Source organism: Gavialis gangeticus, unplaced genomic scaffold (assembly GCF_001723915.1).
Source record: "Gavialis gangeticus isolate Ggan-Ray unplaced genomic scaffold, GavGan_comp1, whole genome shotgun sequence".
NCBI classification, from domain to species: domain Eukaryota; kingdom Metazoa; phylum Chordata; order Crocodylia; family Gavialidae; genus Gavialis; species Gavialis gangeticus.
The window spans coordinates 63,635,588-63,659,382 of NW_017728992.1; the positions used below are offsets into that span (position 1 = coordinate 63,635,588).

Here is a 23,795-nt window from a genome sequence, read left to right on the forward strand (position 1 = left end):
GGGGCTGATGACACTGAACTTTTTTAAGAATAAAAGAATGAGACGATGGCAGGAGGGATCGTGCTGTTTTGCAAAGGATGACGAGAAAGGCAAGTCGCCCCTTTCTCTGCTTGGACATAGCCCCCCTCGCACACACCCCCTTCCGAGAGACCAGCCTCATGCTGCTCCTCCGACACTGAACCGCTCCTTGATTTTGCTTTGAAGGAGACACAGGAGGGGGAGGGAAACTACCCCCCCCCTTCCTCGGGGGTGGGGGGGGGTCTTTATTTTGCCCCACTTGATCCGGGATTGATTGAAGATCTCGACAGTTTTTTTGTTGTTTGTTCACTCCTGAGAGTGAGATCCGAACTGATCCGGGGAAAAGAAACAAGAAAAATCACCCGGGGAGTGAGTGGGGGGCGGGGGGGATCCTGTGTCCATTTGTTTCTTGCAGCAAGAGGAGATGCAGAGATGAGAGGAGAGGAAAGGGCGAACTGAGCTCGAGGCTGAACTGATTTCCTAGTTGGACGGAGAAGGAGGTTGTTTTTTTTAACCATGAAAAAAAGTAACTGGGAACACGACTAGGAGAAGATAATAATAAACTGAAACGGATTTGCACGTACAGAAAAGAAGGTGGCATCGCTTTTCACTGTCACCTTATATTATATAGAGAGGAATAAATCAATACAACAAAACTTCATGAACACTGAAAACTTTTTTTATCGTTTTTTCAAGCGGAGACCGATACACAACCCAGTGTCTGTAACGGTGTGGTACAGGGGAAATGGAGGCCGATGGCTTTTGCAAAAAACAAAACAAAACAACACACACACAAATACACAAAAAATGTTGGGTTTTTTTTTCTTCTTGCTCAGAATCGTGATGGTGTTGGATTATTTCACTGGTGGGGTTTAATATAGCATGTTATCCTGTCTATCTTTTTAAGATTTCTGTAAGACTGTTGAACAGTTAAAAAAAAAACAAACTAGTGTTAGGATAATATAAAAAGCAGATAGATGGCGCTATGTTTGATTCCTACAAAAATATCACCAGCTTTTTTTCATTCTTAACTCTTTCAAGGATTCAAACGCAACTCAAATCTGTGCTGGACTTGAAAAACAAAACAACAAAAAAATTCAGGACCAAATTTTTTTCTCGGAGTATGTATGTGTTTGTTCCTTCTAGCTGTAAATGAGAAGACTGTTTTTTCTCACCGATGCTCCATCCTCGTATGGGTTGTTTTTATTTTTGGTTTTGTTTTGTTTTGTGTCCCCCCCCTTTCCTTGTCAATGTAATCGGATGCCATTTTCTAAGTGGACGTATTTATACTGGCCAAACATTTCTGACTTTGTATTTCTTTGTCCTTTTTTGGTAGTTGGCGTTGTTTCCCCGCACCATTTTTATGTCTCCTTCACTGAAGGGCTAGAGTTTTAACTTTTAATTTTTTATATTTAAATGTAGACTTTTGACACTTTTAAAAACAAAAAAAAAAGAGAAGAGAGATGAAAAACGTTTGATTATTTTCTCAGTGTATTTTTGTAAAAAATATATAAAGGGGGTGTAACTCGGTGTCAATCGCTGTTTGGATTTCCTGATGATTATGACCACAGGGCCGCTGGTTCATCTGTCTCACACTTCCACGCGCAAAAAAATCAGCCCCTACTTGCTCATGTTTACACTCCAATCTGCAGGCATCTTAAAGTGACAGTATCCCTTCTACCTGCTGCCAGTGCCCATTGTTCACACTCATTCATTTCTCGGGAGGGGATACATTTCCCTGGGGAGGGGGAAGAATAAAACCAATACACTGTATGCTGATTTTTGGTAGGGAAAATTAAAAAACAAAACAAAAAATATCCTCTAATGATGTAAACCACATACCGTACAGGCGCTTTAAAACTGGTGCATTTACAGGAGAGAGAGAAAAAAAAGGGATCCTGTACCTTTAACTTGTAAACCACATCTTTTGCACTTTTTTATAAGCAAAATAAATAAATAAAAAAAGAAAGATAAAAAAAGAGAAGAAGAAAACGTGCCGTTCAAACCACTGGATCTATCTAAATGCCGATTTGAGTTCGCGACACTATGTACTGCGTTTTTTCATTCTTGTATTTGACTATTTAATCCTTTCTACTCGTCGCTAAATATAATTGTTTTAGTCTCTTATGGCATGATGATAGCATATGTATTCAGGTTTCTAGCTGTTGTGTTTAAGATGAAAAAAAGTGAGAACATCTTTGTACATTTAAGTCTGTATTATAATAAGCGAAAAAAAAGAAGATTGTGTGTTTATGTATGTTAATATAACATGACAGGCACTAGGACGTCTGCCTAATGAGGTGGTTCCGTTAAGGGGTTAACTTTTTTTCTTTCTTTCTTTCTTTCTTTTTTTTTTTTGAATTTGTTACGTTTTTTGGTCATCCATCCTGTGCAATATTGCTGTGTAGAATTTACTTGTCTAACGAGCACCCCCATAACACAAGGTCGGGAAAGCAGAAGAAAGGAGGGGAGAAGGAATAATAATTTAAAAAAACAAGCAAAATTTTTGAATCATGCCAGCTAATCATGTCAAGTTCACTGCCTGTCAGATTGTTGATATACCTGTAAATAACCTCTTTGTTTTGGGGTTTGTTTGTTTTTGGGGGGGTTGGTTTTTTTTTTCGGGAAGGAAATAAAATCAGCTGGAACTGAACCCTACTCAAGGGGCTGGCTTTGTCATCCTTGCCAGAGATCGCCCTGCCCTCCAGCAAGCGGGTTGTGCCAGTGCCTTGCAGCCGTGCCTGGAAAAGCAGCTCGCCTGCACACACACACACACGCGCGCGCGCACATACACACGCGCAGGGGCTGGGCAGAGCCAAGTCTGGACGCCGCTGCTTTGCTCTCGAGGAATCCTCCTGCCCCCACCCCCGGGCCGGGAGCCGCGAGCCGGGCGCCGGCAGTGGGAAGGGGGAGGGGAGGGGACGGAAAGCAAAGCGCTGCTCCCGGAATGGGAGGAGGCCGCATGCACCGGGCGTCGTCGCTGCTTGACCTCGGGACTGGAAAAACCCAGCCTTGCCCCCGTCCGGAGCCAGCTGCTCCCGGCGGGGGTGCATAGCAAGGCCCCGCGGGCCGGGGGTGGGGAGGGGAGGAGCGGGCCGTGCCCCAGGGCCCCGTGCCCGAGCCGGGGGAGGGGAGGGAAAATTTGCGCAGCTGCCGAGAGCCCCGGGGGAGGGGAGGGCGGCTGCAAACTGGCCCGGCAACTTTTCTGCCGCCGCGGGGTTGGAGACGAGCTGGGCTCGGCGGGGCGCGGCGTGTGTGTGTGTGTCGCAAACCGGGGCCTTCAAATCCACCGCGTGTGTGTGTGACTGCCTTCAAATCCAGAGCGGGGAAGAGAGATGAGAGCGAAGCATGTGTGTGAGACAAGCCAGTGCCTTCCCTGGGGTGTGTGTGGGTAAGAGAGAGAGAGAAGCACCCGTGTGTGTGTGGGTGTGGGTGTGGGTGTGGTGTGTGTGTGTACGAGACAGAAGTTTGTGACAAGCCAGTACCTTCAAATCTACTGTGTGTGTGTGTGTGTGTGTGTGTGTGAGTGTGACTGCCTTCAAATCCACGGTGGGGGTGGGGAGAGAGATGAGAGAGAAGCATGCATGTGAGACAAGCCAGTGCCTTCCCTGGGGTGTGTGTGGGTAAGAGAGAGAAGCACGCGCGCGCGCGCGCGTGTGTGTGTGTGTGTGTGTGTGTGACAAGCCAGTGCCTTCCCTGGGGTGTTTGTAAGTAAGAGAGGGGAGGGGGGTGAGAGAACTGTATGTGTGTGACAAACCAGTGCCTTCCCTGCGGTGTTTGCATGTAAGAGAGAGAGAAGTGTGTGTGCATGTGTGACAAGCCAGTGCCAGTTCAAATCCACCGTGTGTGTGTGTGTGTCCCCTGTCCTGCATGTGCGTGCGTGTAAGAGAGAGAAGCGTGCATGACAAGGCAGTGCCTTCAAATCCACCCTGGGGTGTTTGTGTGTGCGAGCAAGAGAAGTGTGTGTGTGTCCCTTGTCCTGCCCTGCATATGTGTATGTGTAAAAGAGAAGGGTGTGTCCCCCACCCTGTGTGTGTATGTATGACAGGTGTGTGTGAGAGAAAGAAGCATGTGTGTGTGTGTGTGTGTGTGTGTGTGTGTGTGTGTGTGTGTGTGTGAACGCACGGGCCAGGCCAGTGCCTTCAAATCCACCCGGGGTATTTGTATGTGCGTGAGATAAAGTGTGTATGTGTGACAGGCCAGTGCCTTCAAATCCACCCTGGGGTGTTTGGGGGGTGGGAGAGAGAGAAGTGCTCGTGTGTGTGTCCATCCCCTGCCCTGTGTGTGTATGTGTGATGAGGCAGTGCCTTCAAATCCACCGTGGAGTGTGTGAGAGAGAGGAGCCAGTGCTTTCAGTCTCCCTGGGGGCGGTGTGCTGTATGTGCGGGGGGTGGCAAGATCAAGGACACGTACCTTGCAGCTGGAGCGGAAGGAGGCCCCCGCCGGTAGCCCGGGCGCCGAGGGGGGTTGCTTTGGCTGCCCTCCAGAGAAGAAGACGCGGGGCCTTCCAAGCCCCGAGGCGGGACGTGGGGGTGAGAGAGAGACACGCCACTGCCTTCAAAGCCACCCCGCTTCCCTTGCAGTGTCTCTTTTGGCAAGCCCATGTCTTGCCAGCTTGAACTACTCCCACCATAGAGGAGCGCGAGGGCTTCTTGGGCCGGGGGAGGGTGGGTTGCACTGAATGCACAGTGTCTTTGCAACACTGTCTCCCTGTCTCGTGCCCTCCCAGCCCGCCTCCAGCCCCGGGCGCTTGGCACTCGAGGAGGCTTTTTATTCCGCGCTCGGCTCCTGATCAGCCTGCGGGGGGATTTATTCACGCGGCCCTTGGATGCCTGGAAGCCTGGCAAGGAGGCTGCAAACAGCAGCTGGGCCGTGACCTTTCTAGGGCAGGGCCCTAAAGAGCCTGGGAGCTGGGGAGGGCTTTTCCGCTTGGATGATCGGTTTTTCTCCACGTGCTTTGTCTGCAGTGGAGGCACCTCGCTTTCAGAGCTCGCGGGGCTGGCCTGGCACCCAGGGATGGGACGCGCCTCTTTGTGCCGGCTTTTATTTTAATCGTCTGAATCCAGGGGGGAGGGAGGGGGGTGGAAGGGGGTAGATCAGCACCGTGACAAGCCGGCTCCAGCGCTCTGCCGCCCGGGCTGTTGCAGCAGCCTTTGGCGGCGCTGAATGAACTCTTTCTCATGCAAAGCGCTGGCAAACCTGAGCACGACTGGGCCGGGGAATGCGTGAGGGGGAGGGTTGCGAGCCTGGGAGGGCTGATCCGCAGCCAGAGCCAGTGTTCCAGTGCAGGGCTGGAGGGCAGGCAGAGGAGAAGCTTGTCTCAAATGATTAGGAGTTGGGGGGAGTCTATAATTTACCTGCTTGGTATTGGAAATGCCTGTTGTTCTGGATACCTGCTCTGCGTGGTCTATGTTTCTGCACTTTTGCACACTCAGCATAGCACAGGCTAAAAAAAGATGCTGATGTGTCCTTTCCCTCCTAGCTTCAGAAGAACTGCATGGTACACTAATTTTCGTGTGCGTGTGTATACATATGGACACAGTTGCAAGTTGTGCACTTTTATTCCCATACACTTGGAAGCTTTGCACTGTCATATATATAATAGGTGTGTGTATGTATGTATACATGCATATATACATACACACACATACACTCGCAACCTTTGTGCTTTCCTATATACATATATATATGTTTGTATGTATATAGGAAAGCACATGCATATATACATATACACTTGCAAGCTTTGCGCTTTCATACATACAATATATGTGTATATATACATAAACACACACTTGCAAGATTTGGGGTGGGTGTACGACTTCCTATGAGACTAGGAAGTCTTATGAGTCATAGGAAGTCTCACACACACACACACACACACACACACACACACACACACACACATTATACAGGAAAGCTTGCACAAAGCTAGCAAATGTATGTATGCATGTGTGTACATATGCATATGTGTATATATACACATGGGTATACATACATATATGAAAGCGCAAAGCTTGCAAGCGTGTATATGTGTATGCACACATACATACACATATATGAAAGTGCAGAGCTTGCAAGTGCATAGATGTGTATGTATATATGCAGGTAGTATGTATGTATACATGGATATATACTCACACATATATGCATATACACACATACCTATTATATATATGAAGGTGCAAAGCTTCCAAGTGTGTGTGTCTGTGAAAGTGCAAAGCTTGCAAGTGTGTGTATATGTACACACACACTCAATGAAAATATTAATCAGTGTACTATTCAGTTCTTCTGAAACTAGGAAGGAAAGGACACATCAGCACCTTTTTTTAGCTTGTGTTATGCTGAGTGTGCAAAAGCGCAGGGAACACAGATTCCTCCACCTACATTTGACATCAGTTTATCCCACCTTACCCATAAGTGTATGATATACACCTATAATATATATGAAAGTACAAAGCTTGCAAGTGTATGGGTGTGAATGAAGGCACAAAGCTTGCAAGTGTGTGCATATGTACACACACACACACACACACACACTCACGCACGGTTTCTACCCAGCTGTTAATTTACAGTTGGGTTTAGTCCATAAGCATTCATTTCTTGGAAATGGGGGGAACCAATCTTTTATTTGGCTTTCTCTTGGGAACCTCATGTATCAGGGTTTCATTTTTAGCACAGCTCTGCACTAATCAACTCCTATATAATGTTTCTGATATGGAGCTCTACAATCAATTGCACTGGAGAATTTTACTTAGCCTCCTCCACACACATCATATTTATAGTTTCTCTCATTTGGTAATAGTGTTTAAAAATAACCATTTCCCTATGGGAGCATCGGTATAGTTTCTCCAGCATTTGCTACCCAGATGACTCCTACGCATCCTTATCAATGGAGTTTAATAGGGAGGACTGCATCCTTGTGTGGGTGGCAGCATAGGGAAGAGTGGCAATTACAGTAGTAATAAATGTGTGTACATAAAACCTCACCATTGTAAGCATCTTGCAGGGCTAATATGGTGTAGTTATAAATATACTTGCTTTTGAGATTAGACAGGGAAGAGTATGGAGAAAAGGATGTATGGGGGTGGAAGTAAGATTAAATTGCAGAGACTTCCTAGTGCCAGAAATGGAATTCAGTCAGACCATGAACTCAGAGCATTTAGACTGCCACAATATGCCTATTATATCCTAATGAGATTTACCGTTGACTACAGTTAGCTTGAAGGGTTTTATGGTTTCCTGCATACGTTGTTTTCGTTTTCAATTATGATAAAGCCCAGTATTACCAAACTGATTATTTCTCTAGGGAATGTTTGGTGGCACAAGTTGTTGCATTCATATAGCTTAGTGCAAGAGACCTTTATATTCCTTTATAATAGTAATAAGAAAAAAAAGTTAGAAGTCCTGTGCTCCCTGTAATAACTATTTATGCCATTCTTCAACCAGGAGATACACCAAACCGAAGTACGACAGAGAAATATTACAGAAAATGTAACCCACAGCTATCTTTGTCTACACATCATTGTTGTACTTAAAGATAGGTTTAATTAAAATAGCATATAATTAATTCTTAGAGGAAAAAGTAAGAGTCACAAGGCAAATCTGAAATCTAGTGCATATGGAGTTGGGATTGTTAATAGTAAAAAATGAATCCAAAGCTATCTTCTGCATGCACATTTTGGTTTGACTTAAATATAGGCTTAATTAAAATAAGCTATAATTAATGTTTTTGGAAGAAAAATTAATAGTCAACAGGCAAATCTGAACCCTAGTGCATGTAAGCTAGTTTTTTGTAGTGGTAAAACCTGTTTTAGAGTAAGGCTTGTAATACGTTAACTTGTTAAGGTAAAGAGCTGAACCCTAAGTTTCTAACTTGTTTGAAAAATTACCATAGCAATGTATATTTTTAAACCTGCTAGTTTTTAAAAACAAAAACTAAACCTGTTAATTATGTGAGAGCTCTTTGCCTTGAGAGTGTGTGGCTTTGTATAATTTAGGCCTAGTTCTCCTTTTGGTCATTAATTTGCTTTCCTTGCATGTGATGTGTCTGACTTCACAGAACATAGTGCATTTTCTCTCTTTTCCAAAAAGAAGTAACCTCAAGAGTGAACAATGAGAAGAAATGCTCAGCAAATTTGCAAGCTTTGCATTTTCATGTTATAACTCCTTCATCATGGTCTTCAAGTGATAAAAATGAAAGTCTAAATCAGGGGTGGGCAAAATACAGCCCACAGGCTGCATCTGGCCCGCCAGGCGCTTCCATCCAGCCTGCGGAGCCCCTTCAAAACTCAGGTAATGGTGGCTGCCTGCCTGGAAGCCGCCAGCAGCTGCTGGTGGCATAAGCCACCAGCTCTGGGCACCTCAGGCTGTTTCCTTGGGTTTTGGTTGCCAGTCAACCAACTTTGACCTCAGCCTGACTCAGCTGGCCTCACCCAGCCCTTAGCTCAGGCCTGGTCTGCAGCTTGAGATGGGCATGAGGGGCTGAGCCAGATCCTGTGGCGCCAGTGAGGGGAAGGGGTACCTGGGTCAGCTTTGGGGCCAGCTTCTGCCTTGCTGCGCAACTGGAGAGGATCCTGCCATGCAGGTAAGGGAAAGGGGCGGCCAGGCGGGTTTCACTGCATGCCGCTCGGGCCAGCACTGGGGAGGAAAAGCAGTGGCTGGGCTGGTGTCGGCCATGTGCCACTTGGTACAGGACGAGCCTGGCTGGGCTGGCATTAGGGAGGGAAAGCTGAGGCTGAGCCAGCTGAGCTGCATGCTGCTCAGGCCAGGCTGGGCCCGCGCTGGGGAGGGGAAGCTGTGGCTGAGCCGCATGCCGCTCAGGATGGGGCGGATCCTCCAGTGCCAGTGAGGGGAACCTGGGCCTGGGCTCACTTCTGCTGTGCCACATGGAGGAGGCTGGGATGGGCCGGGTCATGCCAGCACCGATAAGGGAAAGGGGTGGGGTTGGCCAGCTTTTGCTGCTCCATGGGGCCAGATGGGGTGGGCTGGATTAAGTTATGTTAAGTTAATCACCACTACATTTTTTTTTTAAATAAAACCTGTTATTGTAGATGTTTGATTTTTAGTACATGATACTTTATATATGCTTTGTTAAAATGATTTGTTCTGAAAGGTTTTGTGTGTGCAGTCCTTGACTTTATTGGTTTGGCTCTGTTCGGGGGGAGGTCTGATGCCCCTGAAACCCTACCAATGGAGCAGGATGTTAGAGGGGTCGGTCACAACCCCTTGCTATTTGACAAGTTGTGCCTGTGCCTTGTGGCCCAGAGGGCAGAACTCTTGGGGCCCCGGGAGCAGGCCATGCACTGTGAATGTAGGCCCTGTGGTGGGGCAATGTTTTAAGAGGTAGACCTTCTGGTGTCAGGGATCATGTGAAGAGGGCAGGGGATTCTGGGACAGATATGGCAAGCGGGCGAGGTTTGGAGTTGGGTGGGTGGGTCTTATGACACAGACCATGTGACAGGGTGTAACTTCCAGCTCTAAGGCCACACCCCCTCCCAAAAGGAGTAGTTCTGGGGGCAAGGGGAGGGACTTCCAGTGGCAAAGGTCAGGGGTTAGAGGGTGGGACTTCTGGTCCCAAGATCATGACCAGGGGGTGGGGCAGCCAGCAAGGGGTGGGGCTACCCATGCAGCCCTCAACAGCTCACCAAAACTCATGAAGTGGCCCTCCAGCCAAAATAATTATCTGGCCCTTCTCTAAATCCTACTTTGCCTATCTCCATAATTGAGGCCAGTGGTTCTTAAAGGCTTAAATGAGAAAAAAAACAATTGCTAGTGCACATATTTTAAAGAAAAAGATTGTATAATCACATACATTCTTGCAAGTGTATAGAAATACATCAGCTTTCCTTGGTATTTTATTGTACGGATACCTTTGCATATTCTGTGACCTATGTTAGGATTCCTTTATACTGGGTCAAATCAGAACACAATTACATGGAGGGCAAAGCCACGCACACTTTCTTTTTAATTCATCAAACCATAGTCTTGAAAACTTGGTCTCTTTAAATGTAATTGGGAGGACTAGAAAGGGAGAGGAACATTTTCAGTGCACAATTGGAGGTTTATGTTTTTATTGCATTAATGTCAATTACACAGACTGAACATTAAACCAAATATTTAAGAGCAGATGGTCATCTGCCAAATAAATGTAAAACATTTGTTTTTGAGTAAGTGCAGAAGGACTAACATTCACATTTTGTATGAGATCACTCTCTGTAATGGTTTCTAAAAGTCTGAAGACATAGGGCATGTGTAGACAAAATGGGGGCCCTAAATTGAAGTGGTGGGTTTTTAAAAACACTGCTTCAATTTAGGGCTGATTAAACTCTTGTGTTGTGCACACACCCTGCTGACTTACCTGCCTCTCTGGCGGCAGGGAGCAGAGGGCAAGTTGCTGGCAGGCGGAGTGGCCCCTGGGCTATGGCGGGCACTGGTGCTTCCTTCTCTGGCAGCGGGACCCCGCCCCAGGCGGCACCTACCCACGGGCACCCGGCTCAAGCGGTTCTAGGGGGCACCACAGCCACAGAGGGAAGCACTGGGCCCCCATGCAACTCAGACAGGCAGGCAGGCTCCAGGGAAAAAAAAAAAAGGATCAGGCTTGCCATTTTTCTTGAGCGGAGCCTGGCTTCCTGGGCTGCTGCCAGGCTCCATGCAGGGCTTGCTGCAGAGCCCCTGAGCCGCACAGAGCCCAGTGCTTCACTCCAGAGCTGTAGGGGCCGCACCCCAAGTCATTTAAGGCACATTACACCACTGAATTTCCTACAGTAGCTGGAATTAATGTGCAATATACCACTGAGGTGTGCAAATGTCGACACCATTAAAGCAGTGCCAAAGCATTTAGCTCACTTTAAAGTGTCGTCCATACATCCCCCTCATTTCGTCTACACATGGCCTTTGAAAGCATTGAGACACAGAAGTGACTTACCCAAGCCAGTGTATTAGAGATGAACCACTCCGTGTCTTATATCTTAGGCAATCATGACCACTAATTTTGAATTTCACATGCTAACTTCTCAAAGTATCTCAGTACTAGAGCATTTCCTGAACCTATTTAACTGTCACCTAAACTAATCAGGGGCATAGTGCTTAATAGTCTGTGGTGTGTGTGTGAATTCTAAATGACCTATTTCCATGCCCTTCCTGCTTACTAATAAAATAACCTCCTGCTCCTTTTCCCCTTTTTTATGACAGTTCCACAACTCCAGAAGTACAAGACCCTTTTTTAAAAAAAAAAAGATTAATACCCCTGTAGGTACATATATACATATTCCTAATACATGGGGCAAAATCTGGAGACAGCACCACCATAATTGTAGTCCTCTGCTAGGAGCTTCCTACCATAGGGGACTTGCCCAGTAGTGGTGTCACCTTCCTGAGGGATGTGCTTGGAAGGCAGTATCTGCTGCCATAGGAGATGTGCCCTGTGCACAAGGTCATTCAGTGGCCCCATCACAAATGGCAGGCTGGCGGATCTTCTTCCCCACCAAATACTTACCTGTTTGCAGTCTTGCTATGGAGCAAAGGGTAGGTTTAGTGACTCCATGGCTACAGGTGCATCTTCCTTTTAATTGCATTAGGTTTTAAAAGAAAAATCTAATTCTTTAAACTATGGGGAGGATGGCTCTCAATGAGGAAAGATACAGGGACAGGTACAAAGGAGAATGGGTTACTGGGGAAGGAGGGAAGGAAGCAATGTTGTAGGTTGAATGAAGGCTTTGTCTTGGAGAGGGGTGGCTCACAGAAATTGGAGAAAGGCTGTTGGACAACCTGACCTGGAGTGGTTCTCTCCAAACAATGGGAAATAGACTCAGAAAAGGTGTGAGCAGTGGTATCCCCATAGTGCAGGAAGCAGCTGTTTCTGAGTTTCCTTTGAAGCTGATGTTAGTCACAGAGTTCCTTCTTCAGGGAACAGGTTATGTTAATGAGGGAGGGTCTAGCTTTTCTTCCATTCTAGGCTCTTATTTTTGTGTCTGAACTTAATTCTTGTTTTTTTCCTGGCAAGTCTTTGCAGGTGCAAGAGTGAAAACTAGATTTGAAAACCAAGCCCCATAGAGTGCTATGGAGGCACTGGGTGCACTGCTATTAGGCTTAGTGCATTGAAATGGAAGCAGCAAATCATGCCAACTCTGTAGTTACCAGCATCTGCCAGCGTACTTCAGTCAGTCATGGGAGAGATGTACTGTGACCTTTGCCAGCAAAATCCTGTAATATAGTTGCAGTTCCACTGGCAAAACTGTGATTTTGTATTTTCATATAGGGGCAGGGGGTAGACTAAGCCAATAACTCTATCTACGCTTGGAGTGCTTTGCTGGTATAATATACTGATACAGCAATAACAGCAAAATGCTCACCGTGTAGACCTGCTCTCACCTCACAGCCATAGGAAGTGAAGGGTTGGTCTTTTTTTCTCTGGCACTTCTTTTCTGCTTAATTTAGATTTTTCTTTGGCTCTTGTCCTTTTCTTGAACTGTCAGCTCACTTTCACTTCTCTAGCACTTTTCTCTGCTTCTCCCCCATACCCTCCCCAAGAGAGGTTGTGCCATTGTTATCATGTCAAAATTTATCTTCCTCCCTTCAGCTGCCCCACTCAAGCTGTCTTTCTTACCTCAGAGTTCCTCGCGCGGATCCTTCCATTCTCAACATTGTTCACTCTCATCTGCAAAAGAAACATTACCCAAAGTATAGAAGAGCAATAAAAAAGAATCTAACTCAGTATGTATCCATGATGAGTGTGTGAGCATGCGTGTACATGCATATGTGCATGCATGCACAAAGATCACTATCACCTTGGTCCTGGACCCAGGTGCTCTCATGAAGATATCTGTCATTGTTGTTTGACTTAAAAAATGCACCAAGCTGGGTACAAGCTGTCCTTGAAAGCTAAATGAAAACAGCTGGTAGCCTAACTGAATCATTTTTAAAGACTGTTTATCAGGTTAACTATTTTAAACAAGTGTCTATTCAGGATAAGTCAAATCAGTTTTTTATGTATAAATTATTGGAAAAGGTGAAGAATCAGAATATAGTGACTTCTTATTTTAGCAATTTGTCTGCAACGTTACAACTGAATGTGAGCAACAGTCCCATCCATGTTAGGACAGACAAATAAATATCAACACTTTCTTAAGACTCCAGAACTGAAAACCACAATTCTAGAGTTAAAGATACAAAACTAAGTTCTGTCCTGAGTTGAAGGTGGAAGCTAGAGCATAGCAAGGGATACTGAATTTTTCCCCCCTCTTCGCTTCAACACAGCATAGTGAAAACTAGCACAAAATTGACGATGACATTTTTATGTATTGGGAAAAGAGCGTATCAAAAACTCATGTAGAAATTCCATGGCTGCATTGGGTCATGGTCAGCTGCCTTGAATAGATGGTAAGGCCCCAGTACATTCTATAAAAATATATCTATTGCTTTTGTTTTGAGTGGCAATATGATTAATTCCACTACAAATTACTGTCTGCACAACTGCTAATCTGTTCTTCTCTGCAGGGATTGCATGAATCAAGGATGCATAAAGATACTTGAATCCACTGATTTTTCCACCATACCCTGCCACGACAAATTGTGGCAGATGTAATAGATGAACACCATCTTTATCAATACAATGAATTGAATTGGAGACCTGCAGAGGTAAAAGCATTAATCTTTACAACTTTAATTAATTAATCAGATTCTTGGTCACAGATTCATAACTTCTGTAGGTTGACCACAGGGAAGGAAAAATACTAACCAGGCCAGTGATTTGCACAAGAACAAGGTTTTTATTAGGGTTGTGCAAAGCTTTGGTAGCTGATTCGGTTTGGAGGAGATTTGACGGCCGAATCTCCAAATCCGAATTTAATCAGCAGACTCATTAAAAGGTGTGAATCGAATCAGAAGCCTCCGAATCAATTCAGAGAGACTGGCCATAGACTAAACAGGCAGAAATCCTCACCATGCTGGACACAGCTGCCTCCAGCTGGTAAGTCTGTTGTAGTGGGCAGATGGGGGAAGGAAGGAATGGGGGAGCCCCCAGATCAATGCCCCCACAGCTAGGGAGGGATTGAGGCTGAGCCTGGGACAAGCTTCCCAGCCAGGGAAGGGGTGGGGGGCTCCTGCCACTGTGCACCACTGCACGCCACTGGTTCAGGAGGTCCTGGGAGTGTGTCCCCAGACCGCAGGCTGGGCTGGGCTGGGCTGGGCTGTGCTCTGGGAGACTAGCCCCACCCGCCCATCACCGGGCTATGCTCTGCAGGGTGGGTGGAGCCAGGGCTGCGCTGTGCAGGGCAGGCGGAGCCAGTTCTGTGCTCTGGAAGGCTAGCCACAGCCACCCACCACCAGGGTGCGCTCCGTGGGGTGGGTGGAGCCAAGGTTGCACTCTGGGTGGCTAGCCCCAGCTGCAGCCCGGAGCACAGCCCTGGCTCTCTCTGCCCTGCAGAGTGCAGTGGAGCGGTGGCTGTGGGGGAGCTGCAGCCATCGTAAAATTGCCCATAGCTCCTGCCACTGGCCCTGCCCTGATCTGGGTCCACGTGCCTGCCCCTACGTCCTGCCACTGCTTGCCTAGCTGGGGCGAAGCTGTGGCTTGTCCAAGAGATGTGGGGAGGCTGGAGCAGCTTCCACCGCTGCGCACCGCTTGTCTGAGGCAGCACAGTGGCACCGTCCTGCACCTCCCCACCCTGGATGGGTGAGCAGTGGGAAGGCATAGCCCCCACTCCATGGAGCACAGCCCAGCCCAGCCCAGCTCACCCCAAGCAGATCCTGGGGCACACGCCTGCTCCTATGCCCTCCTGGACTGGTGGCGCACGGCGGTGTGCAGTGGCAGGAGCCCCCCTCCCCAAGTCCCACACCCCTGCACCCCAGCTGGTCAGCTTGTCCGAGCCCCAGCCCCAATCCCTCCCTCACTGTGGGGACGTTGATGTGCCCCCCTCCCCTCCCTTCCTTACCTCTACCCACCACAACAGACTTACCAGGTGGAGGCAGCTGTGTCCAGCATGGTTGAGGGCTGCTGCTGCCTGTTTAGTTTATGGCCAAATCTCCATATCGACACCAAATCTTCTAAGCCAATTTGGCCGAATCAAATTGGGACAAGTGACTTGAATCACTGAATTGAATCACAGTCCCTCTGAATCGGCCGAATCTGAATCAAATACTTGCCGCTTTGCACAGGCCTAGTTTTTATGGCTATAGTATGACTGGCAAATAGAATAAACAGTTTTCAGGAGAATTGACTCATTATCTTTCCAAACTGGTCTATTATACCCAGTATAGGAAATTGAATTAATTTATCTGAAAACAAATATACATTTTTTGGGTTGTAGGCCTTTTAATTTATTTATCTTATTTATTTATTTATTAGATTTGTATGCCCCCCCTTCTACAAAAAGAACATGGTGATCTACCATAACAGACTAAATAACTTATAAACTCAGAATCAAATGTTAGAGTAAGATAAGGTAGCAAAATAGAGTCCCTCCAAGATTCCCTGCAGTTAAAAAAAAAATCCACCACAACCCATCTGCTCCCGCTCTGTTTTCTGTCACCTTGGAGACCATGCCCCTTGCCTTGCTTTCCAACCCCCACTCAGGACCTCTGTAAAACATAATAATGTTTTTCCTATATTCCCTCCTTCCCCAAGAAATATAATAGCCCTCTCTGTCTCTGCTGAAGTGCAACAGCAAAATACTTTCAGGGGACTATATAGCTCAAGTGAGTTGTAAGAGATGCAAACCCCTTCAGATGAAGGTTATTGGTTCAGATTTACCTCAGGTCATAGAGAGAAAGGAAAGGTAGCTTGGGAGTTTACATAAGGTATTCTGTATTTAGAAGTATGTACGTTTGCTTTCTAGTTATATATAGTCTGAGAGAATTACTTTCCGATGGAGATTTTTTTTTGTAAGTGTTCGGTTATTCAAGAAACCTTCTATATAATAATAACAAAAAATGAAGCGATGTAGTATCATGAAAGAAGGTGGATAGTGTATCTATTACTGACATTTATTGACACTGAATTTAGATTTGGCTGTGGGAAATTAGGTGGTACAGTGGCTAACTCAGAAGTCTGAAAACAAGCTGCTTAGTGCTGCTGCTTGTTGTAGCTCAGATTGAGAAACCAAAATTGACTATTATTTTTACTGTGTTTTGTCTGAGAGACTTTGATTTCTCGGAGGTGGGAAATGGGGAATTGCTCAGCACTTTTTGAAAATAAAGCTTCTTTATGTTGTCTCAAAAATGGTAGTGAACTCAAATGGAGATAATCCAAATCACTAGTCACTATGTTTACTCTTGGTCAGGGTTATTTTGTGCCTTGTTAGACACACGTAAAAATAGGCTTTGCTGTTACTTACCAACCTTGCACAAGTGTTGTAAGACTTTTTCTATTAATGCTAATTAATGTTTGCAAAATTAACTGAGAATCTGTGATGAAGGCACTACACTGAAACAAAGCTCAGTATTATGTGCAAAAGTTATTAAGGAGTATGGAGAATTAGTAAAGCATCATTTGTTCCTGCATTTCTGGAAAAGTAGGTCAAGAAACAAAATAGGAATGAAGGAAATAGCTAATTTGTGGATTGTAAAGATCTTTAATGATTTCTTATTGTCTTCTGAGACCAGCTTATAGAAAACAGTAGGAAGATCTTTTTTCTTAGACACTTTTACGTAGTCAGCATATACTCTAGAGAAGTAGACTTGGGCACAGTAGGAAAAAGAAAGATTTAACAAAGTACAACATGGAATAGTCATCTTTTAGCACATATGTCTTTCATTTCCCCATCCTCCAGAAAAAGCAAAGTACCTACTGAGTACATGAGAACCTTCTGCCATGATCTGGACCTAAATGGATTTGCACAAATTCTGATTTAATTTGCCTACATAGTGTATTTAATGCAATTTGAAACTACAATAGTATTAATATTCAAAATACAAAATCTTACATAAAATTAACTCAGATGTTAATATTCAGTGATACCCCTAATCAAGTTTACTAATTTAATTAATTGCTACATATTTAGTAAAGGGAAAATATCATCATAATGAATAAATTACGAAAGATTAATTCCCACAGGGGCCATTGGGCAATGACAGTGTATAGCTGGGTAACTGGTTTTATTTTTATTGTTGTTACTGTAAGAAGTTTACCATGGACCAGGACATAATTGGGTAGGTACTGTGCAAATGTGGAACAGCAGCGACAACTGTCTTGGTCCCAAAGAGCTTAAAATCTAAATATAAAACAAAAGACTGTGGGTAAATGCAGACAAAAGACTGTGGGTAAATGGAGTGTCAAGGAGACACTGAATACTGGTCGTCATGATAGGCTCTGGTCTCAGCACATCAGGAGCCTAACTTTGCTGTCCATTTATTTTAGGTATCAAGGCCCAAGGAAATTTAAGTAATAATTTGAAGAAGAACAGTAAAATGCAGATATTTCAGCACCTGGAGCAGAGGTGGTGACGGCAGGGGGTGGAGGGGATTGGGAATTATGCTGACCACTGTACAGTAGGAGTGGGGCGGGAGGGTGCAGGGCATCGGACTGGACTCTTACCTACGCCTAGAGCGGCCACAGACCCACCCCCAGAATACAGGACATCCCCTGGGTGAGCAAGTGGGGGGAGGGGACCACCAGCCCTCTAGGCCAATCAGTGGTGAGGGTGGGGTTTCCGCCTCCTCAGCCAATCAGCAGCAAGGGGTGGGGCCACTGAGCCCCTTGACCAATCAGCAGCTAGGAGCAGGGCTACCAGCCTTGCTCATCCGGGCTATGCACTGCTCTATCTCTAGGCACAGCCAATAGAATCATGAGGACAAATGATTGACATGTATTTCCATCAATTAATTGAAAAACAGGACTTTTTGCAGTCGTTTTCTCATTTAGATGTGGACAGTCTGGTATAAAACAGGGCCAATGGCCATTCTACCTGTCCCTGCTGTCTGTGCTTGGGCAGTTGCTGTTATAGCTCCTGCTGTAGCTGTATGAATGTAGGCTGCTGCAGCTGAGGGATAGGCTTGCTGCATGCTAGTGCAGCATCCCAGCTGTCATGGACTCCCCAGGGCTTTTAATTGTGCCCTGTTTGCTCCCCCTTCCCCTGCAAATATGCTTCTGGGCACAGGACTGTCCCTCTCACAGCAAAGCCTCCTGGGCAGAGGGTGGACTCATTCCACTATGGGGCTTGGGGCAGTGCCTGCCTCATTCCCTATGGCTGGGCTGCCCCTGCCATGGAAAAGACTCCTGGGGGGAGGATGTCATACCAACTCCCCCTCCAAGTTGGTGCCTAGGGCTAGTGCCCCCTCACCCCGCTCAAGTTACACTACTGGTGAAATGGCTTTGCAGATATCTACAGGGAACGTCTCCCAAGCATCAGGGGCAGGTGGGGGGAAAGTACAAAGAGGCTTGTTTAAAAATTGAATGGAGGACAATCAAGGTTTGCTTCATGGAGTGATCAGAGGCAGGAGTTGACCCCTTGACACTGCATGAGAAATAATACATAGGTGGGGAAAGGCCTGTAAAGTGAAGAGAAGTTACTTATGTTTGATGTGAAAAGAAGGGGGAGAAAGTGAAGGGGCCTATAGAAGCATGTGACATGGTCAAAGTGATGGGTTAGAACAGGGGTTGTAAACTGGGGGTACACATACTCCCAGGGTACTTGGAAAGGTGCTAGGATGTACATACGGGTGGGTGGGGATGGAGCACTGCCACCTACCACCCTGCACTGCCACCTCCCAGGAGCAGGGCTGGAGGGGGTCAAGGGCAGCAGCTCCCCACTGCAGGCTGTACAGGCACCACCCAGCCAGCCAGACACGGAGTGGGGAGAGGGGCACAGCTCACAAGTGGCAGCCACTGCTGCCATCCACCACCCTGCACCACCACTGCCACATACAACCCCCCGTCCCACTCCGTGTCTGGACGCCACCCCCTTCCCCCCCCACATCCCGCCGGCACCACCAGAAGGGGTATGTATACTCCTTGAAAAAAGTTGGAAACCCCTGGGTTAAGAAACTGCCTTTTGCATCAGCATTCTGAATGGACATGGGTGGGGAAGGATGGCATTTGTGAAGTCGTAAGAAAAGGATGTTGTAGTAATATTGATGGTAGATTGTGAAAGCCTGGATAAGAGTTTGCTGTGTGGATGGTAAATTGTATCTTAGAGACGTTATTGAGAAAGATAATTAAAGATTAAGATAGGGTAAGGTCTGTGTCAACAGTGATGCCCAGATTATGGGTTTGAGTGACCAGCAGGATGGTGATGCTGTCCACAGTGAACTGAGTAAAGAAGTAGTAGGGAAGATTGGGGAGGAAGAGCAGTATTTCTGCTTTCTCCATCTTGGCTTAAATATACGTGAGAGAGATAGGCTTAATTAGTTTCTTCTAGTATAGGAGATTTAGTTGAAGAAAAATTAAGGGCATGTCTATAGCTATAGCAAGCCCAGCTTTCAAAACAGCCCTTGGGGTCTGCTGCAACTGGTGTAGTTTAGGGTAACTCTGAAGATACTCTAAATTATTCTTTGGGACTGAACTGCTATGTGGTAGGTTAAGGGCAGGGTACTTGTTCCAGGTTTTCTGTGGTTCTCTCTGAGGTACATGGGGTACCCTCTGGCTAATGCCAAGGATCTAGTTCATGGGCTTTTCTCCATCAGAAAGCCAGTGTATGCGTTTGTGACTGACAGGCCATTCAGTGAAAAATAAAATTTGCTTAGTGAAAAAATTGTAATGTTAAATGGTTCAGACATATTGCTTGTTTTATTCAGGAACTATAGAAGATTCATATTTTGTAAATATTTAAATTCACATTTTGTATATTTCTTGGTAGACAAAGATGCATGAAAGTCTATGTCATGAAAGACAAAGATGCATGCTTTTGTTTGGTTTATGCATATATTGCCATAATCCATGGTAAGCAAAAAGAGCAATTGGCAAGATGGTTAAAAAGTAAAAATAAAAAACCCCTAAACACTCAGTCCATTTATGTTCTGAGTACAATAAATACCATAAATAAAACAAACTGGTTTTATTTTAGAGGGATTGATTTAAATCAAAGTGACTTAAATAATCCATTTTCATTATTTAAAAGGTCAAACTGAAAATCTTGATTTAAATAATTGGTTTTAATTGTTTTGCATTTGTATTTTCTAGTTATTTTCCTAAAGGAAAAAAATGGCTAATTCTTACTGGTTTGTATAATTTGGTATTTTGGCTATCTAGGATACCGGCTGTCTATGTACATTTATTTAAGCAATTACAAAGTTTAATCTTCATTTATTCAGATACGTAATATGTTAAAAATAGTAAACCATAAATTCATTACTTACTAGATGATAGCTAATGTTTATTAATAAACAAGTTGCATTTAGATGGAAATGGGAATACAGTAAAATGCACAAAATAGCATTTTAATTACATAATAAAACTATATCAAGTATATTGAGTACATAAGGAAAAGGCGAATTTATCAAAATACATGTTTCATTTTAAAACTAAAGCTTAGATGCAGCCAGGTTTTAGGTGCTTAATGCCTATTCCCTGTTTGATTTCTATAAGGACATAGATACCTAAGTGGGAGTTAGGAGTGTAAATACCTTTGTGAATCTGACCTTAACCAACGTGTAAAACAAGTGGGGCACATCTACACATTGTTACTGCGCCGTGCTTTAGTACTTCCTTTTGGAAGTATTAAACTCCAACTTTTTTGTAGTTTATAGTATGCTTAGTATTATTAATATTAATATTGAAAAATAGTTTTTGAATAAAATGTATATAATTTCAACTAGAAATAACATTTAATTTTTAATTATCCAGTCTATCTTTAATTGCCAAAAATAGCTGTTCCTGCAAGCAGGTCCATCATCTTCATCTTGTAGTAGTGGACATAGAAGATAACTGCTCCTGACTATCAAGTACTAACTCTGACAGTTTCCTGTTGCTCAGTATCTTGATTTATCTGCTTTTTTTAGTCCTTCCATATTATCTTTCTAAGCAATACTCCTTCACATTTTCACATCGTTATAGCCTCTTTTTTCACTCAAAGTTTTCCCATATATTTGTTCATAATAAATGTATGTTAACCCAATATGTAAAATTACCTTACAAAGTCATAAAGATAGATTTTCATTAGATTTTTTGTACAGATGTAATATAAATTCATTCTAGAAGTACAGAGACAGTAGACAGGCAATATTTAAAATTCTGTGAGAGTGCTCTGGTTGTAGAATAAATTCTGATTAACAGTTGATAAACAATACACTAAGGTTTCCTACCATATGTAATAATAGAGGAGATGAAAAAGAATAAAAGTTGCCTTTGGCCTTGCCCATTTTACTGAACATTATGTCAAAAATAGATTTACTTTGATTCTTTGTATGAAATAAATAGAGTAGTAGGTCTTATTAGAAGATAAACTCACATAATCTTCTATATAATGGGTGTTAAACTGAAATAATGTCTTCCATCTGATTACATGCATCCCAGATATTATGAGTGGGATATAAAGTTCCTTATCATAGTTCAGCAAAACATAAATATGAGTTTCTTCATGTAATACCATCACAGAAAGATAATTTTCTGATTTATTCAAATCAGTTTCTCATAGGTAAACAAAATTATATTATGTTAGCTAACGTTAAAGAAGATTATGTTTAGTCTGGTATGGAAGTTTTAAAAGTAACATTTAAATAATTGAAATTGAGTAAGAACTACTTCCAAAGCACTCACAAGTCAGCTTTTTCTGTAGGGGGAAATATTTTTGATTACTAGTAACTAGCTAGGAGAAAGAAAACAATGACCTCACAAGAGAGATGGCTCTTTTGCACATTCTAGCTTTCTTGATCTGAAACACATGAATTTGCTTTTTATTTGGTTTTTATTTTTTACATAAACCTGTATGTAATTGCTTTAGATGCACAATTTATTAATGGAAAATCAAAATAAAACTACCTTTGCCCAAAAATACCAAGAATTGTGCTCACACAGTAAATACAAAGCTACTGCTAGGAGCTCAGTAGGAAGAAAGCTTGCTGCATTTACTGAGGCAGAAGTGATCCCTGATATATATTGAAACATTATATGCTTTTTGCCCTGATCTATATTCAAGTTAAAATTATGTGCCATTTTCTAGTATGTCTCACAACCTTTGTGGGGCATCTCTTTTATATATAAAATCTGCTTCCTGGATACATCTACACATGCAATTAATTTGCAGCAATAAACTCCGGAACATATTATGCTGGAGTTTATTGCTCCTGGGCACCCTGTTTGAAGGTGCGCCCAGGATCACAACACATCAAGCTGGGTCAGAGCATCCCTGGCTGGCAGGGAACCTGGGGATCAACCTGCCAGCCTGGAGCTGCTCCCTTTGGCTCAAGGTGCTGCAGAAGGGCTGGCTGGGGCATGAGAGTGCCCTAGCACAGAGATAGCTGGCAGGCAACCCCTGCTCTGAAGTACCATCATGCCTCAGCCAGCTCTGTCAGTGTCTACGCGTATGTTGCTGCCCATGAAAAAATTCTGCAGCAGGATGGTACTTGTATTTACAAATACTAACCTGCTATGGAGTTTATTAGTTTCCTGCGGCCTAATAGGGCTGCATGTGTAGATGGAGAGACATTTACTGCGGAGATAATTAGGCAACTCCACAGTAAATGTCTCATGTAAACACACCCCCTGATTATTTTGTTAATATATTCTCTTTTCTATGAAGATCTGCATGGATTTAGCTAAAACTATATTTAGCATGGAGGCTTGCCCTTATTCATTAGTAGGCTGTCTGGAGACTCCTTTACCTTATGGCATTAGTATAAGGAAGGCTTACATTTGTTGCAATTAAGGAGATATTTTTCTACTTCTAGAATATTTTAAAAGTTTTATTATATTAGCATATTAATATGCCATTTCCTTCATAATAAAGCAATAGAAATGTCTCTTAACTAGCATGTCCTAGGGGAAGTAACCTGGAGAGCCCCAGGCACCACCTGTGTGCAGGGGGTATAAAAATATATTTATTCCAGTATAAGATGAGGCTTCCCCCCCATCAGCACAGGTGGAAACCCTCATCTTATACTTGAATACAAAGTGGAGGGAGGAGCAGGCAGCTGCTGCGGCTCTAAGCCCAGGTCAGGGAACAAGTTAGACCCACACCAGCTTCCTACCCCACCCTCCACTTCTCCTCTGCAGCTTCTGTGCCCCCTTACCCTCTTCTCTCCCCCTTCCTTTCTGGGGGAGCTCAACTCTGGCTTGGGCTGGGGTCTCTCCCAGGCACAGAGCACATGGAAACACCTTCCCCTTCCCAGCCAATAAGCAGTGCTGACACTGCTCTATGTCCAGGCAAGGGTTGATCTTCCATGTGCTGTGCTCCTGGACGGAGCAGCCCAAGCAGAGCAGGGTCTGATAGTAAAGGAAGAGGGGAGAGGTGGGGAGAAGGAAGAGACAAGGGAGCAGTGTGGGAAGGGGCAAAGGCTGGGGAAAGAGGAAGAGACTGGGAGAGTTTGGAGGGAAGGGGCAGAGGCTGGGGAAAGCAGAAGGAAGGGGTTGAAACTGGGGGGAGTTTGGTCCCAATTTCCAAAGGGACTGTGGGCACAAAGAGATTTAGTGACTTGCTCAAGAGCACATGGGAGCCCTGAGCAAGCACACAAGGAGCAGAACTCGCATCTCCCACGTCACAGGCTGAATCTTTAACAGAGTGGTTGGTTCTCAACCTTTTCAGACTTGAGGCACCCCTGGGAAAATGCCAGTTCTAAGTTTTCATTCTTTTTTTGCCTACAGAAAATAATAGAGCAGTTTTTCTGTTTCAAAGAACCCAGAAAGACCACAA

The 23,795-nt window shown here is 44.6% G+C and overlaps 1 protein-coding gene across 1 annotated transcript in view; it reads left to right on the plus strand.

Annotated features, from left to right (window-relative positions):
- The window catches only part of SOX4 (SRY-box 4), a 14,824-nt gene extending 7,311 nt beyond the window's left edge, over positions 1-7,513 (plus strand). Inside the window, exon 3 of the mRNA XM_019518701.1 lies at positions 7,465-7,513. Coding sequence (XP_019374246.1) covers positions 7,465-7,513 — 49 coding nt within the window. The remainder of the gene's footprint in view (positions 1-7,464) is intronic.
- The last annotated feature ends 16,282 nt before the right edge of the window (positions 7,514-23,795 follow it).